Raw genomic sequence first — 16,415 nt, 5'->3', positions numbered from 1 at the left:
AAACTTCTTGTATTTTTATGTACAGTATGTCTTCATTATATTTCTTATTGTCTATAGCTATTTCCTGTTTATCAGTTTTGATTATTGTTTGGTTGATTATTAACCAAACAGTCAACCAAACTATCTTTACAATGCCATCAAGGATTGACTGGTTATGTAACTTTTTAATGGACAAAGATATTTTTTAATAGTGCTGTGAATCAATATTTTAAACAATTTTTTAACCACAATTATTCAATTGCAATGCCTGTTTAAACAAGTAGTATTGTAATATTAGTTTAATAAATATATTATTTAAATAATATTGGGTTAAATTCATATCTGTAACTTAAAATACAGTATATCCTATGACATAACCCTTTGTTTTTACCACAAAAATAACAAGTCCAAAATAACAATAAGTCCAAACTGAATTTCAATGCCTTTGAATAGGCTGATGAATAGAACGCAAATGTTATAAATAATCAAGATTTTAAACCTTTGGAAACAAAATAACATATACAGTACATCCAAATGCATGAACATTCTAGACATTGAAGCAGCAGAAACTCTAAAAAGATTATAGAGCCCTCTAGCGGCCAACAGTGGTACTAGTAGGGCATGTTACCACGACGATTACATTTACAACATCGTAGACCAAGCTGTGCATTCTTCTCTGTCCTGTCTCATCAGCACTGTAGATATGTGTGTTATAATGTTGATAGTGTTTTTTCTCACCATTTTGCACAAACTCTAGAGACTAATATGTGACAGAGGAGATACGTTTCTGAAATACTTAAAGTCACTGAGATCAGATTCACACACATTCTAATGTTTGAGTTGGGCATAAATTGAAACTCTTGACATGTATCTGCATGATATTATGCATCAAACTTTTTGCAGCCTGATGAATTTATGTATAACTACAGGTGATCATAACAAAGTGTTCAGTCACCGTCCCATTTTAATAAAGTGGGGGAATTTGATGCTTGCAAGTTATGTGTATTGTTCAGACGTTAAACAAAGTACTGTTCTTGGTATACCATGTCTGATATTATTTTCTTACTGGAACGTTCAGAGTGGGTCATTGACATGCCCACTCCATAGTGAGCAGTAAAGCACCTTAGAACACACAGCTTTGAGGCAGATACTGTACCACATTGCTCTCGTCAGCCAAGAGCAGGAAGCTGAGTCTACAGGCTTACCCAAACTGGAGAGTTAGATATTGGAAGGAGACCAAAGCCTGAGTGGGTTTTTTTCTTATTTGTTGCATCATTCTGTCTGACCTATTGACACCGTTGTATGTGAAACGACTCAGCCCTCGCACTGCTGATTAGTGCCAATCTCAGCTGATCCTTCCGTTCATTGTCCAACAAAATGCAGCTGGTAAATCCAATCTCTCTGCTTTCAGCTGCACGGTTAAGGTAAGGGAAGAAAAGTCATGCAAGTACAAATAATAGTCAAGATGTGACGTGTAGAACAAAGTACAGATGTTTGCTGTAGGATGTAATGGAGAAAAAGTAAAACGTATCTACTAATAAATCTATTCGGATAAAGTACAGATATGTGAAATATCTTAAGTGCAAAATGGATTTTTTTTTTATTTTGATGTAAAAAAGCAAAACACCAACTAAATAGATTGCTAAAATAATTTGATTAAGCACTGTTCAACAAACTTATTAATCCTCAAAGAATGGTGCAGATCCTTTGTGGGGAAAATATCACAAATGATCATGGTTGCAGATAGCTCAAAAAAGTTAATTTATTCATTAAAAAATATATTAGTAGTAGTAATCACTGCTATGTTAAATAGTAAGGGAAAAACATTTAATTCAATGTGATGAGAACAGAATTGGAACTAAACAACTTTGTAGCAATATACCATTTGTTAATGAGAATAATCAGAAAAAAAGGCTTTAAATCTCTAGGGACCATAAATATTGCACTTTGGAGAAAAAAAGGGTCATATAGTCTGAAGAGTCCAGACTGAGTATATTTCAGAATGATGGGGGCATCAGTCAGGCACATAAATCATGCATAGTGCTTACTGTACAAACCTTTGGAGGGTGTGTTTATGATCTGGGTTTGCTTCAATTGGTCAGATCTAGACGCAGCAACATTGTGTGGCAAAAGATGAAGACTGAAGCTGATGACCTAAATGTACTGAATGACCAGGTTATCACAGTAACACATTGTTTTTTTCCCCCAACGCTACAGGCATATTCAGGACAACAATGTCAAGAATTTATGGACTTTGTGAAAGATTGGTTCTGATGGGGATAAGGTCAGAACTCTTATCAAAGGTGTTTGGGCAGTGCTAGAGAAGACCTTATGAAGTGGTTTGACTCTACTGCCTTTGATACAGGATCGCAACAAGAATCTTATGCAAGGTTGCATAGGGTTGTTAAGACAAATGTACATTAAATGTGTTGTTAATGTTAATTAAAGGTGCTTTAACATAATATTAGTGTGCAACTATTAGGGGGGTAGGTAGCTAGTCTAGTTAGTGCTTATTTGATATCTACTCACATGATGTACTACATACACTCACCTAAAGGATTATTAGGAACACCTGTTTAATTTCTAATTAATGAAATTATCTAATCAACCAATCACATGGCAGTTGCTTCAATGCATTTAGCGGTGTGGTCCTGGTCGAGACAATCTCCTGAACTCCAAACTGAATGTCAGAATGGGAAAGAAAGGTGATTTAAGCAATTTTGAGCGTGGCATGGTTGGGATTTTCACGCACAACCATTTCTAGGGTTTACAAAGAATGATGTGAAAAAGGAAAAACATCCAGTATGCGGCGGTCCTGTGGGCGAAAATGCCTTGTTGATGCTAGAGGTCAGAGGAGAATGGGCCGACTGATTCAAGCTGATAGAAGAGCAACTTTGACAGAAATAACCACTCGTTACAAGCGAGGTATGCAGCAAAGCATTTGTGAAGCCACAACATGCACAACCTTGAGGCGGATGGGCTACAACAGCAGAAGACCCCACCGGATACTACTCATCTCCACTACAAATAGGCAAAAGAGGCTACAATTTGCACAAGCTCAACAAAATTGGACAGTTGAAGACTGGAAAAATGGTGCCTGGTCTGATGAGTCTCGATTTCTGTTGAGACATTCAAATGGTAGAGTCAGAATTTGGCGTAAACAGAATGAGAACATGGATCCATCATGCCTTGTTACCACTGTGCAGGCTGGTGGTGGTGGTGTAATGGTGTGGGGGATGTTTTTTGGCACACTTTAGGCCTCTTAGTGTCAATTGGGCATCGTTTAAATGCCACGGGCTACCTGAGCATTGTTTCTGACTATGTCCATCCCTTTATGACCACCATGTCCTCTGATGGCTACTTCCAGCAGGATAATGCACCATGTCACAAAGCTCGAATCATTTCAAATTGGTTTCTTGAACATGACAATGAGTTCACTGTACTAAAATGGCCCCCACAGTCACCAGATCTCAACCCAATAGAGCATCTTTGGGATGTGGTGGAACAGGAGCTTCGTGCCCTGGATGTGCATCACACAAATCTCCATCAACTGCAAGATGCTATCATATCAATATGGGCCAACATTTCTAAAGAATGCTTTCAGCACCTTGTTGAATCAGTGCCACGTAGAATTAAGGCAGTTTTGAAGGCGAAAGGGGGTCAAACACCGTATTAGTATGGTGTTCCTAAGAATATGTTAAAGAACAAACCAAAAGTGTAAGATAGTTTGCTGTTTATGATGATTATGGTAACGATGATGATGTTGATTATTATTATTATTATTATTGTTATTATTATTATGTTGTTGGTTGGCTGAGCGACAGTCATCGACAGTCTCTCATTGGTCACTCAGCCGCCCGGTCGTCCTGATGACGTAGAATGCCTCGCTTGTCTTGCGAGCTTCTAGATTTTTCCTCCTTATCTCTCCCGTTGCACCAATCGAGGTGCTGTTCTGCGCCCAGTATCCAATCACATTGCACAGGGGGCGGGGCTGCATCCTGTTCCAGTGCGCAGTGTTACCGGTGGAGAACATCAGTGCAGCCTGCGAGAGTGCAGCAGAACCGTCCTGTTTTAGGATTAGTCTCTAAAGGGTTGGCTAAAGCCTAGCTTACATAATAGCTATTGACTCTTAGCGCGACTGTAAATTTTAGGGTAGATATAGTCACATATTTGAGATTACCAGTGTTTGTTTTTTCTTCTCATTCCTATTTGTAAAAGAGTGACTATACGAAATAAAGGTTGAAAATGTCAGTGGTAGGGTTTGATGTGGGATTTCAGAACTGTTACATCGCTGTTGCCAGGAGCGGCGGCATTGAAACAATTGCAAATGAATACAGTGACAGATGCACTCCGTAAGTACACGACTGGAAAGCGATACTGTAGTTTTGTTACGCAGTGTTTTCTGTTGAAGAACTGGTCATGTGCCCAGTTACACCGGTGTGTTTTTTTTTTTATCCCCTAGTCTGCTATAGGGGATTCCTATTTGTCCCAGGGTTACAGTGGCCTGTATTTTGTGGGATAGAGTCAGACCTCTAATTGAATTGTAATCGAGAAGGAAGAGATCTCCTTCACTGAAACCCAGCACAAGTGCAGTGACTCCTGGGCCAAAGCTACGCCCTGGCTGAGGTTAAACCTGTGTTAGCTCGGTGATGGCCTTCTGTAAGAGGTTATCACTTTGGATCCTGCACTGTTGCCCAGCACTTGTGAATCATTATGACTCATTTGATTAATTGCTGTTTGGGATGCTGTAAAATAAAATGTTTTTCTGTGGTATATTCAGATCATGTGTAGTCTCCATGCCTAGGAAAAGTTGTTGTTTATACTTTCTTGGTGTTGCAGAAATCTTGGTTACATACTGTAGAAGAATTTTTATAAAAAAAAAAAAAAATCGTCTTTTGCATGGTCAACATTTATTTGTAAACACACACAGAGAGTCATCTCTCCCACTCATCTGATGTGCGGGTGATTGCATAAATCTGTAAATTGTTGTAAAAATGTATCGAAACTGGCAGTGTAGTCAAGTGTTTGAGTCATGCTGCAGGTCTGTGTGTGTGAAGTTTGCATGTTCTCCCAGTGTTCTGTGGGTTTCTTCCAGGTAGTCCGGTTTCCTCTCATAGGCCAAGTCATGCAGATTAGGTCATTTGGCATTCCCAGATTTCCCGTAGTGTGTGTGCCATGCAGTGGATTGGTACTTTGTCCAGGGTGTTCCCTGCCATAGGCTTAAGGTTCTCATGACCCTGTACAGAATAAGCTGTATATAAGATAAACAAACAAATGAATGTTTGGAAACCTTTGGTACAACCTGTAATTTCAAGGTATTCAACATGCTCCTGATAAATTATTAAAACAGTGTGGGTAGCACACTGAAGCACACTACATTTATAAAAGCAGGGTGAATGTCCTCTCTCTGTCCTGTTGTCCTAATGTTTATTAATACTAGGGATATACTGCTGGAGTATAATGGCAGGGGAATCAATGACAAAAATTGTCTTCTTTTCCCACAGAGCTTGTATTTCTTTGGCATCTAAAAACAGAACCATCGGAAATGCCGCAAAGAGTCAGGTACAGAGGAGTAGCAAAGACTTGTCTTGTCAGAAAATAAACCAAGCAGATTGTTGGAACTGGGGTGTATTGAAGATAAGATTTTTTTTTACAGATTATAACAAACTGTAAGAACACAGTCTATGGCTTTAAGAAGTTCCATGGTCGGGCATTCGATGATCATTTTGTTCAAAAGGAAAAATCCAAGTTACCTTACAGTCTTCACAAGCTTGCCAATGGCAGCACTGGAATAAAAGTAAGCTTTACATGTTTCGCACCAACTGTGTTCTGTCATTACTGTACACCTTAAATATGCAAAGCTCTGCTGAAACAGATACACACACAGGTCCCTTGTTTTGTTTTTGATGTTTTTAAGGTTCGTTACCTGGATGAGGATAAGGTGTTCACTATTGAGCAGGTGACAGCTATGTTGCTCACTAAGCTGAAAGAGACTTCTGAGAGTGCACTCAAGAAGCCAGTGGTGGACTGTGTGATTTCTGTAAGTAATGTCAGCATTTATCCTAAAAAAAAAACTGTCCATAACTTAAACACAATTCTCACGAAAGTTTTTTGGATAGGTTCCTAGTTTCTATACAGATGCACAGCGAAGATCAATGATTGATGCCTCTCAGATCGCTGGGCTGAACTGCTTGAGGCTGATCAATGATACAACAGCAGGTCTGTAAGACATGCATTTTTATCTATCAGTAATTTATATTAATAGAGTGCATCCTAGTAGCCAGTGTAAAAAAAAAAATCAACTCTGTTTACTTATCCAAGATATTGCTCTCTATGAATATGCATTCATCTTGAATGTATGGTCAGTCTGTCAGGTTTAAAAAGAGGCATAATCTCTGGTGTCACTTTGAAGAGGAATCGTGTTGCCAAGACTGCCTGCACACAATAATACAGTCATACAATCATGTCTATAAAATGTTTTAGTCATCCAGTTTATTATGAACAGTGTACCATTTTGGTCATAATATGATCTAAACAGTCAGATATGATTTTCAGCACCAAGGACAGCACTGTCAGATCCTGCTCTCCTTGCAGCGACAGTGATGCTGGTCTTCCTTGTTAATGTGTTGTTTTATGAGATAGCGATTATATTATGTGCAAGTACTAACAATACTTTATGCTTTGGGCCAAGAAGTAAATCCCAAATTGCTTTTCTGTAATATTTCTCTGAGCCATGTCTCGATGGACTTTTATTGCAGTGGCGTTAGCCTATGGGATCTACAAGCAAGACTTACCTAACCCAGAAGAAAAACCCCGTAATGTTGTTTTTGTGGACATTGGCCACTCGTCATATCAAGTGTCAATTGTATCATTCAACAAGGGAAAACTAAAGGTCAGTGGCACATTCAGCCTTGTTGTTTGTATTTGTAACTGTATTCCACGAGTGCACTTTAGAATACATTTCATTTCCTAGCAGTTCTAAAAGTTTGCCAAAAACCCTAATAAGCTCCTTGTTTCTCCTTCCACAGGTGTTGGCCACAGCTTTCGATCCCTATTTGGGTGGCCGTAACTTTGATGAAGCACTCGTTGAGTATTTCTGTGAAGAGTTTAAAGTCCGTTATAAGTTAAATGTGAAGCACAACCCTCGTGCCCTGCTGAGGCTCTTCCAAGAGTGTGAAAAGCTAAAAAAGCTTATAAGTGCTAACTCTTCAGAGCTACCACTTAACATTGAGTGCTTCATGAATGACATTGATGTTTCAGGGAAGATGAATAGGTAATGTCACACAAGATTAGTAGACTCATACAACATGAATCACCATTAAGCCAATGTTCATGTTCAAGCTAATGAACATGTTCATGTTCATATCTCTGTTAGTCTTTATTCACATGTTCATATTTTTAAACAGATTTAGTGTTTTATAGCTTTTTAAGTGTATTTCTATTTTGCAATGATTTTGCTGTTCTAATTTGACAGGGGCCAGTTTGAGGATCTGTGTGCCCAGCTTCTGATGAGAGTGGAAGCACCACTTAGAGCTGTCATGGAACAATCAAGTAAGTAAAATAAGCAGCTTGGCTTCTGGCTTATAATATGCATTAAAAGTAACTGGTTTCTTTTTTGTGGCAGAACTAGGCAGAGATGACATCTATGCAGTTGAAATCGTTGGTGGTGCTACTAGGATTCCAGCGATTAAAGAGAGAATTTCTAAGTTCTTCTGTAAAGACATCAGTACCACCCTGAATGCAGATGAAGCAGTGGCACGGGGATGTGCACTACAGGTAAACAGTCAGTCATGCACCAGTTACCAGGTCACTACGACCTATTATCTGTATCTGCTTTAACCTAAAGTAGACAGATGGACTTCTGGTTTTATTACCACCAAAAATAGACAGTACTCAAATGTGCATTCTCGGTTGATCGGATAAATCAGCAAACATAATGCAGGCCTTGGTTAAATACTAATTAAGACAAACAGATAAAGACCTTGCCTTGTGGCAGATAAAATGCTGAAGCGAGACCTTGCTCTGGTTTATTTATAGAGAATGACTGCAAACAGGTAAATAGCATTTATAATCTGGTGACTTTGAGCAAGGATAGGTGCTTGACTGCATAACAAGGTAGAGGACAGAGGATCATGAAAATTGTAGACTTCCTTCGGGCCAGTGTATTTGGACCTACCGGTTTTCTCCCTAAGTCCAAAGGCTGAATAGTATTGGTGTTCCCAAATTATGCACTGTGTGTGTGTGCCCTGGAATGGGAGTCTCCTTGGATAGGCTCCAGGCCTGCAGTGACCCTGTACAGGATAAGCGGTATGGAGAATGAATGAACATATAAGGAGTTCTTGCTCTAAACCGTACAAAAAGTTTTATTGTGCTCATTAAAAAAGCATTTTTATGTGTTTGTATGATGTTTGCCAATATTGTGTGGTTGTTTTGTGTGTGCGTTTATGTATGTGTGTGTGTGTGTGTAGTGTGCAATCTTGTCTCCAGCATTTAAAGTCCGTGAGTTTTCTATCACTGATGTCATTCCCTTCCCAATTACTCTCCGTTGGAAGTCTCCCACAGATGAGGGTGTTAGGTAAGAGCTACAAATACAAATGTGACATATATGCGTATTAATTTTTAAATAATAAGTAATTTAATATTGGTATGGGATAAATATTTGTTACAAAATTCAAGTCTGTAATGCCCTAATGGACTGTTTCATCTTCTGATAAAAATCCCCCAAAACTACAGTTTTATCTTGTGTCATTTTGTAGAATGTGTTCTTAGGGAGCTTTCACACCTTAGTTTGTTTGCTCTGGGCCAAATCACTAAATTAGTTTCTAAACTTGTAGTGTTTTTTTCCCCTTGGTTTGAGACCGCCCTCTCTGCTTACTGGTCAGATGTTTCTGCTGCTTGAACAAAAAAAGTAAATACAGGAAGATTATCCTGTACTGTGGAATACTCCATGTTTTTGTAACAGAAATTTCATGATGAAGCTGGAGCCTGTGTAGGTTAGTCGTTGCCCTGGTTACTGATTATTACATTGCTTGCATTTATCATGTTAGACAAATCATGCAGTTTAAAATTTAAAACAACATGTTAATGTACTTGAGTCGTTGAAGGCCTGAGCCTTAATCCTAACGATCTCTCATTAGCCGAAGATACGTCAAAATATCCATCAGGTATATGCAGTGCCTTGGTCATGTTTTAGTTAGGTATACGTAGAGTTTTCCAGATTTAGATCGAGATCAGATTATCAGTAGATAAAAATGAGCCACACCAAGACGGAAAACTTACAAAGGGTTGATTTAAACAGATTAAAGCCTATAGGTGTGAAAGCACCCTTAGATTATCTGCTTTTAGTTTATTTTCCAAAGGCATTTACACCCACCACTTTATTTCACATGTGTCTTCTCAGTCACTGGTAATGAAATGTTAAGAACGCATTAGCAAAGCAGGCTAATCAGCACAAATATCTATCTGTCCATATGTGACTGATATGTGAGTTGTGTGGCATGGATACCATGGCCTACTTAGTGTTTTTTCTCTTTTACTATTCTCTTTTCTTAGTGATTGTGAGGTGTACAGCAAAAACCATGCAGCACCCTTCTCCAAAGTCATTACTTTCCACAAGAAAGAGCCATTTGATCTGCAAGCGTTTTACAGCACTTCACAAGATCTGCCATACCCAGACACTGCAATAGGTGAGATGTGTTATAAAACATACTGATCCTAAAAATAATAATTCCAGGATTTAAATGATATCCTGACACCTAGCTCTCATTTTGATATCAATGGTACCTTGATGATGTATCTGGGCCAATCTGAGCTAAAATGGCTATAGTCAGAGAAATGGAGCCCCGTGTCAGATCTTGAGTACTCCAAAAAGATTTCCTCTCTCAATTTCCTTCTTATTCTTCAGTGTGAGTGCATACATGCTTTTTTTTATTTTACTTCTTACAAGGGTCACAAAGAGAGTTACCACAGGATACCTGAAATAATCTTAATGTCTTCTAGGCCGTTTTACTATCCAGAATGTTGTGGCTCAGCCAGATGGAGACAGTTCAAAGGTCAAGGTGAAAGTGCGTGTAAATGTGCACGGCATCTTCAGTGTATCCAGTGCCTCACTGATCGAGAAGCAGAAGGGTGAAGCAGAGGACGTGCAGATGGAAATGGAGCCCACTGTTCAGAATGAGAGCAGGCAAGAAGAGCAGGTGGAAAAAATAAAGCATCTTTTTTCTTGTTTGGTTGGAAGTGTAATGACAGATAAGCTTAACAGTTTAACCTTTTGCCGCGAATGTGTGGAGGAGTAATTCATTAACATGAAGTGAAATGAAGAATCAGATGCCACCGATGCTAATAGTGATATCTGTTTTTTAGACTAAAATGCAAGTGGACCAAGATGGACAATGGGAGCAGCCCAATGAAGAGGGGAAAGTACAAGGCATTAATACTAAGGTACTTAGAAACAATATGGTCTTTGAAACACTATGTTTTAAAAAGTAACAAGGATCTGTACGGTTGTAAACATGTTTAGTTAGACCTTTTGTTTGTTTAAAGGATGGTGCATCTCCTGAAAAGCAAGAGCAGGGTGCAGGGTCGAGCAAACCCAAGACAAAGGTGAAGAGTTTTGAATTGCCGATTCTTACCTGCACTGTCAGGCAGCTGGACAGAGAGCTGCTGAACAGACTTGTGGAAGAGGAAGTGAGTTCAGTTTGGTTATGTTTAAATATTCACCTGAGCCTAAACACACATTGCATGCTGTCAGATGAAATCACAAAGACCCATAATTTCATTAAAATACTTGATATCAAAATATTGCCTTTCACTTTGCGTTTTACTTGTGTGCCGATTATTAATATTATGACATATATATACTATACCGTATATGGTAAAAAAATCCTGTGCATCTGATTACACATTACATCTTTGTCTCCCTTTCAGCATACAATGATAGCTAAGGATAAACTGGAGAAGGAGAGAATTGATGCCAAGAATGCTGTGGAGGAATATGTGTATGACCTGCGAGGCAAGCTGGGTGGCATCTATGAAAAGTACATCACTGAGGATGTGAGGAACCCAGCTCTTTAATCATTAGTCACAAAACAAGATTCTACCTCTTCTGCATGTACAGTAATCCATTCATATATTTATAGTCACAAAAGTAAGACTAAAGTGATATTCTCTTGTGCCCATTGCATTTGGGGTGCGTTGCAGGACAGCAGCAGACTCAGTCTTATGCTTGAGGATACAGAGAACTGGCTGTATGAAGAGGGTGAAGACCAGCCAAAAGAAATATATCTGGATAAACTGGCTGAACTCAAAGTAGGCATTTTAATTTCATAGGCTTTGATTTAATTGATTTAATCTGCTGTTTTGTTTTGGAATTTATTAAGTGAGTAGGTATCAAGTGACAGAATGGTCAAACTGTTTAATAAGTCTCCAGCTTAAACTACATCCATGGATTTTTCCAACTGAATATGGAATCTTACATTTCCTTATGTGCATATATTAGTACGTCCTTGTTATTTTGCATGTTTACAGAGGTTTGGTGAGCCCATTGAAGAGCGGCACAGGGAGCAGGAGGAAAGGCCACAAGCTTTCGATGAACTAGGGAAGAAAATTCAGTTCTTCTTGAAGGTTTTGGAGGCATATAAGCAAAAGGTAAAGAAGCATACTTGGATCTGCACTAAGGTGTTGAGCAGCTGATATACAGATATACTTAGAATACAGCTAAGGATTTTAAATCTAAAATGATTTTTTTTGTTAGACACTTGTCTTGGGCACAGCATACTTACATGAACTACTAGTACAAAGTTTGGACAGATCTTCTAATTCCATGGTCTTTCCTAAATTTTTTATTCTTTACAATGCTGAAGACATCAAAAATACACAATCATCTCTTTTGAACAGTTGATATTAAGATGTGTCTACTACTTACAGTGCCTTGCAAAAGTAGTCATACTTCTTGAACTTGAACCAAAATCCAGTGAAACCAATTGCCTTCAGAAGTCACCTAATTAGTACTGTAAATAGTCCACCTATGGGTGATTTAATCTGTCATGCCCTCAGAGGTTTGTTAGAGAACATTAGTGAAAAACTGCATCATGGATGAGCTGGATTAGCAGATCCACAGCTCACGTGGGGGAATCTCTCTATACAGGGCAGTGACGGCTGGTGAAAATTTTTCCTGGTGGGGCTAATGTGACAAAATATTTCTTTGCTTAGTCCAATATAAAAATTAAAATCAACAGTCAGACAATGATTACAATTAACAGTAATGATTTAATTTCCTCCTCAAAATCACCAGTTTCACAGATAAAGTAAATGAACAAATTTCCATTGTATAATACGCCATGCATGCTTAAAAGAGTATCAAATACAATAACCAACATCAAAGGGTATGATCAGCTGGATCACCTTTCAAGCAAAGTTGCATCTCAAAGTGGTTCACACAAAGAAAAACAGTTTTAAAAATGCAATTTAACACAACAGTCTAAAACGGGTAAATTAATAAGGATCTCACCGAATTTGGTGGAAACTGCTCTTCGCTCGTTAAGTTCGCCATCATTACTCTGATTGACGGCGCCTCAAAAGAAAAAAAACTTAAATCTCGCGGTATTTTCTGCTGCTTGGGGCAGAATTTTCAGCGCCCCAAGACCATAAAATTCTGAGAAACTGATTGGCCGCATATTTATTAATTTACCCTAGCAACAGTACATGACGGGCTATTTGGCTGCACTCAGGGGCGCTTTTTCTCAGCGCCCCATGACAGGAACGATACAAGTCTGTCTGTGGAAATTCACTGGTGAATGAATGTCACTAGGTGGGAAATGTTGTATATGTTATTCATATCGCATGTAGGCACATACTGGTGGGTAAACCGAATTTAAAAACTTAATTTGTAAAAATATATTTTAAATTTTTAGCCCCTCTTATAAGGGAGGGCGGTGCCCCAGCGCCCCCTATGGGCCGGCCGCCACTGATACAGGGCATGTATAGACAACTAGTAGACAACTAAATATGTCCTTTATGAAAGAGTGGCAAGAAGAAAGCCATAAGCCATCTGGTCAGATGAGACCAAAATCTTTGGCCTAAATGCAAAACGCTTAGGTGGCGGGAGAACTAGCACTGTGCATGGTGGTGGCAGCATAATGTTGTGGGGATGCTTTTCTTTAGCAGGGACAGGGAAGCTGGTCAAGGTTAGTGAGAAGATAGATGCAGCCAAATACAAGCCAATCTTAGAAGAAAACCTTTTAGAGTCTACAGAAGCTTTGAGACTGGGGCAGAGGTTCACCTTCCAGCAGGACAGTAACTTTAAACATACAGTCAAGCTATATTGGAATGGTTTAGATCAAAGCATATTTATGTGTTAGAACGGTAAAACAGAAGTCCAGACCTAAATCCAATTGATAATGACTGATAATAATGATGAAAATAATGATTGATCTCTGATAATATTTTAAAATTGCTGTTTACAGATGCTTGAGTTATTTTGCAAAGACGAATGGGGAAACATTTCACTCTATAGATGTGCAAAGATGTTAGGGACATACCCCAAAAGACTTTCAGCTGTTTTTTTGTAAAAAGATTTTAAAAACCATTTATCATTTTCCTTCCACTTCACAATTATGTGCCACTTTGTGTTGGTCTTTCACATAAAATTCCAATAAAATATATTTACATTTGCGGAAAGGTGCAATTGTGACAAAATGTGGAAAAGTGCAAGAATACTTCTGCACTGTTTGGTCTGTAAAGCCTTCATAACGGCTCTAATCTAAGGTGCTGTTAATTGACAATTTTAGAGGCTTGTTAAATTAACTTCTCCTCTGCAGCAGAGGTAAGTTTTGGTCTTGTTTTTTGTGATGGTCTTCATAAGAAACAGTTTCATCATGGTGCTTAATAAGATTTGCAAATGCACTTCACAACACTGTTCGTGCAAGAACTATTCCAGAACTGCTGACTTTCATGTCTTAACATATCAACTGACTGTTTTTATTGTTGCTGTTACTTAATTATTTAATGTGATATTTCATAGTCTATAAATCCCCAGGTTTGTTCTAGAATGTAGAAAAATAAAACTTTTGACTGGTACTCTATGTGTTATTATTACAGAAAAGTTATGAATGTCTCTTGCTAACGAATATAATAATGTATTACAAATGAGCTGTTATGGTGGTATTCTCCTGGGAGAAGTTTACCACCTCGCTTTAAAGCATTTTATAATGGATTTTCTAAAGATCTCGGCACTGCTGGGACTGGCCTAATTACTGTCACAATGCTAATAATTTTCATCATCCACAGCCTGATAAGTTGGTCTTGTTTAGGTTAAGTGCTATGTGCTATGTGAACCCCTTATTATTAGTTAATTTTATTTAGATAGCAAGCAACTACATATGAGGTACTGTAGTTTAGTTTTGTGATTACAGGTAGACAGATAAAAGAAATATTTAGAGATTATTAGGAGATCTCACTGAAACAATTCTGCATTAGCTTTAAACAAGGTCCTTATGGTAAAAGCAATGTGTCTGTGTATGGTTGTCAAGTTTAACAGTGGAGTATGTTTTGACTCGTAGGATGAACGTTATCAGCACTTGAACGCTGAGGAGATGAGCACCGTGGAGAAGAATGTGAATGAGGTAATGAGCTGGATGAATAGCAAGATGCTCGCTCAGAACAAACTCAGCGTCTCTCAGGATCCAGCAGTAAAAGTAGCAGAGATCATACAGAAGTTTCAGGTGAGTGACATTTGTCAATAGTGGGGAAAAAAAAGATGTCACAAGCAAAACTGGATCATGTTAACAAGTATGGTCATAAACAAGAGTATTGTGTATGTCTTCTTCATCTGTAGGAGTTGGAGGAAATTTGCAGTCCTGTGGTGAACCGTCCCAAACCCAAAGTTGAGGAGTCATCAGAGGATAACAGCGCTCACAATGGTCCAGCAGCAGGACATGCTGGTGATGGCAAGAGCAACCAGCAGTCTAAGAACCATGGAGAAATGGAAGTGAACTGAACTGCTTATCCAGCCTTGCCCTCATTCTTATAGAAAACTCCATCAGATCCGTGCAGCTGACTCCTAACCTGTAGCCAGCACAAGTCTCTTTGTCCACAAATCCACTGGTTGTAGTTTTCACCTCTGCTTGTGAAAGTCTAATTTTCGGTTGGTTTTCTGTTGTATTTATTTCATTTTGGATTCAGATCATCTTTTGGATGTTACAGCTATGTATAACAGTAGGTCAAGTGTGAGACGTCCATTCAATAGACTCAGTCAAATTAGTTGTAGCTTAACAATCAAACAATGCTGCCACTTTGAACAACAAAACAATAAATTAAGACAATGCAATAGCTGGATTTGGGCTGGTTATGTCAAAGAGGTAATTTTTATTGCACAGGAACATGTTTGAGGAACATGTAAAGTGCTACTTGATCATTTTTAAGATTGAATAAACATGCACAAATATATATATATATATATATATATATATATATATATATATATATATTATATATATAATATATAATATATATATATGTATATATATATGTATATATATATATATATATATATATATATATATATATATATATGAAAGAGAGTATATATTTCTATATTGAATTTAAAGGTGTGCTGTCTATGTACTAGTCATCTTAATTTAACAATCAATATAAGGATATATAGGACTCCCAGTGATGAAATGGCAATGCTTCCAGTTCTAAGTTATTATATAGATGTAGAATATAAAGAGCGCTTTATTCATTTTACTCATCCATTTCCCGATATCGAGTCCTAAGATTTGGCAGTGGAATCTAATAAACTCGTCTTTATGACCAAGGTCTGTTGGTGTTTGTAGTGGTGTCACATGGTCAGTTTACATCATTCAGAGGTGATTGTGACAGCAATAATCAAAGGACATAATTGCTAAGAAGTAGTTTGTATGATCATGTTCACATTTAATGCTAATCAAAATATAGGGTTTAAATTAATGATTATAATAGTAATTTTATAATCTTGGAAGATACTGTTAAAAAAAAAACTTGTTGAAAACCAATGTTTGAAAATATTTCCCCACGATTCAAGGTTCCTATTATCATATGTCTATGGAGAACGTCTATCCATTCATTATCTAAACTGCTTATGTTTAGGGTCATGGTGGGCCTGGAACCTATCTCAGGGAAATCAGAGCGCAGTGCGCGGTACACCCTAGATGGGCTCCAACCCATCTCAGGGCACAAGCACACCCAGGCATAAATGCAGTGGAAGTAAACCAGAGTTCCTGAAGGGAAAACCCACAAAGCAGAGGAAGAACATGTGACTCCATGCACAGAGTGGAGGTGAGATTTGAAACACCAGCCCTGGAGGAGTGAGGTGTCTCTGCTCACCACTAAGCCACTGTGCCTATAATGATACAATGATCGTAAATCTTTTTTTTTTTTTTTTAACAACAAATGCAATA

At 38.2% G+C, this 16,415-nt stretch overlaps 1 protein-coding gene across 2 annotated transcripts; it reads left to right on the top strand.

Moving 5' to 3' along the window:
• The first annotated feature begins 3,621 nt into the window (after positions 1 to 3,621).
• hspa4l (heat shock protein 4 like) lies at positions 3,622 to 15,408 on the top strand. 2 transcript variants are annotated; one of them, XM_053510577.1, is made up of 19 exons: positions 3,622 to 3,696; positions 5,484 to 5,541; positions 5,636 to 5,776; positions 5,897 to 6,019; positions 6,099 to 6,198; positions 6,738 to 6,871; positions 7,008 to 7,252; positions 7,454 to 7,530; positions 7,604 to 7,755; positions 8,448 to 8,554; positions 9,532 to 9,665; positions 9,979 to 10,175; positions 10,342 to 10,419; positions 10,522 to 10,665; positions 10,906 to 11,031; positions 11,179 to 11,286; positions 11,506 to 11,625; positions 14,538 to 14,699; positions 14,813 to 15,408. In XM_053510577.1, exons 1-19 carry the CDS (start codon positions 3,674 to 3,676, stop codon positions 14,972 to 14,974), a joined length of 2,391 nt encoding a protein of 796 aa, XP_053366552.1. In that variant the 5' UTR covers positions 3,622 to 3,673; the 3' UTR covers positions 14,975 to 15,408. The 2 variants fall into 2 exon arrangements, with proteins under 2 accessions (XP_053366552.1, XP_053366551.1); XM_053510576.1 differs by lacking the exon at positions 3,622 to 3,696 and adding an exon at positions 4,031 to 4,331.
• Positions 15,409 to 16,415: the final 1,007 nt, after the last annotated feature.

Source organism: Clarias gariepinus, chromosome 13, assembly GCF_024256425.1.
Source record: "Clarias gariepinus isolate MV-2021 ecotype Netherlands chromosome 13, CGAR_prim_01v2, whole genome shotgun sequence".
Taxonomy (NCBI): domain Eukaryota; kingdom Metazoa; phylum Chordata; class Actinopteri; order Siluriformes; family Clariidae; genus Clarias; species Clarias gariepinus.
The sequence above is the reverse complement of the archived record's forward strand: the minus strand, read 5'-3'. Positions and strand labels throughout refer to the sequence as shown.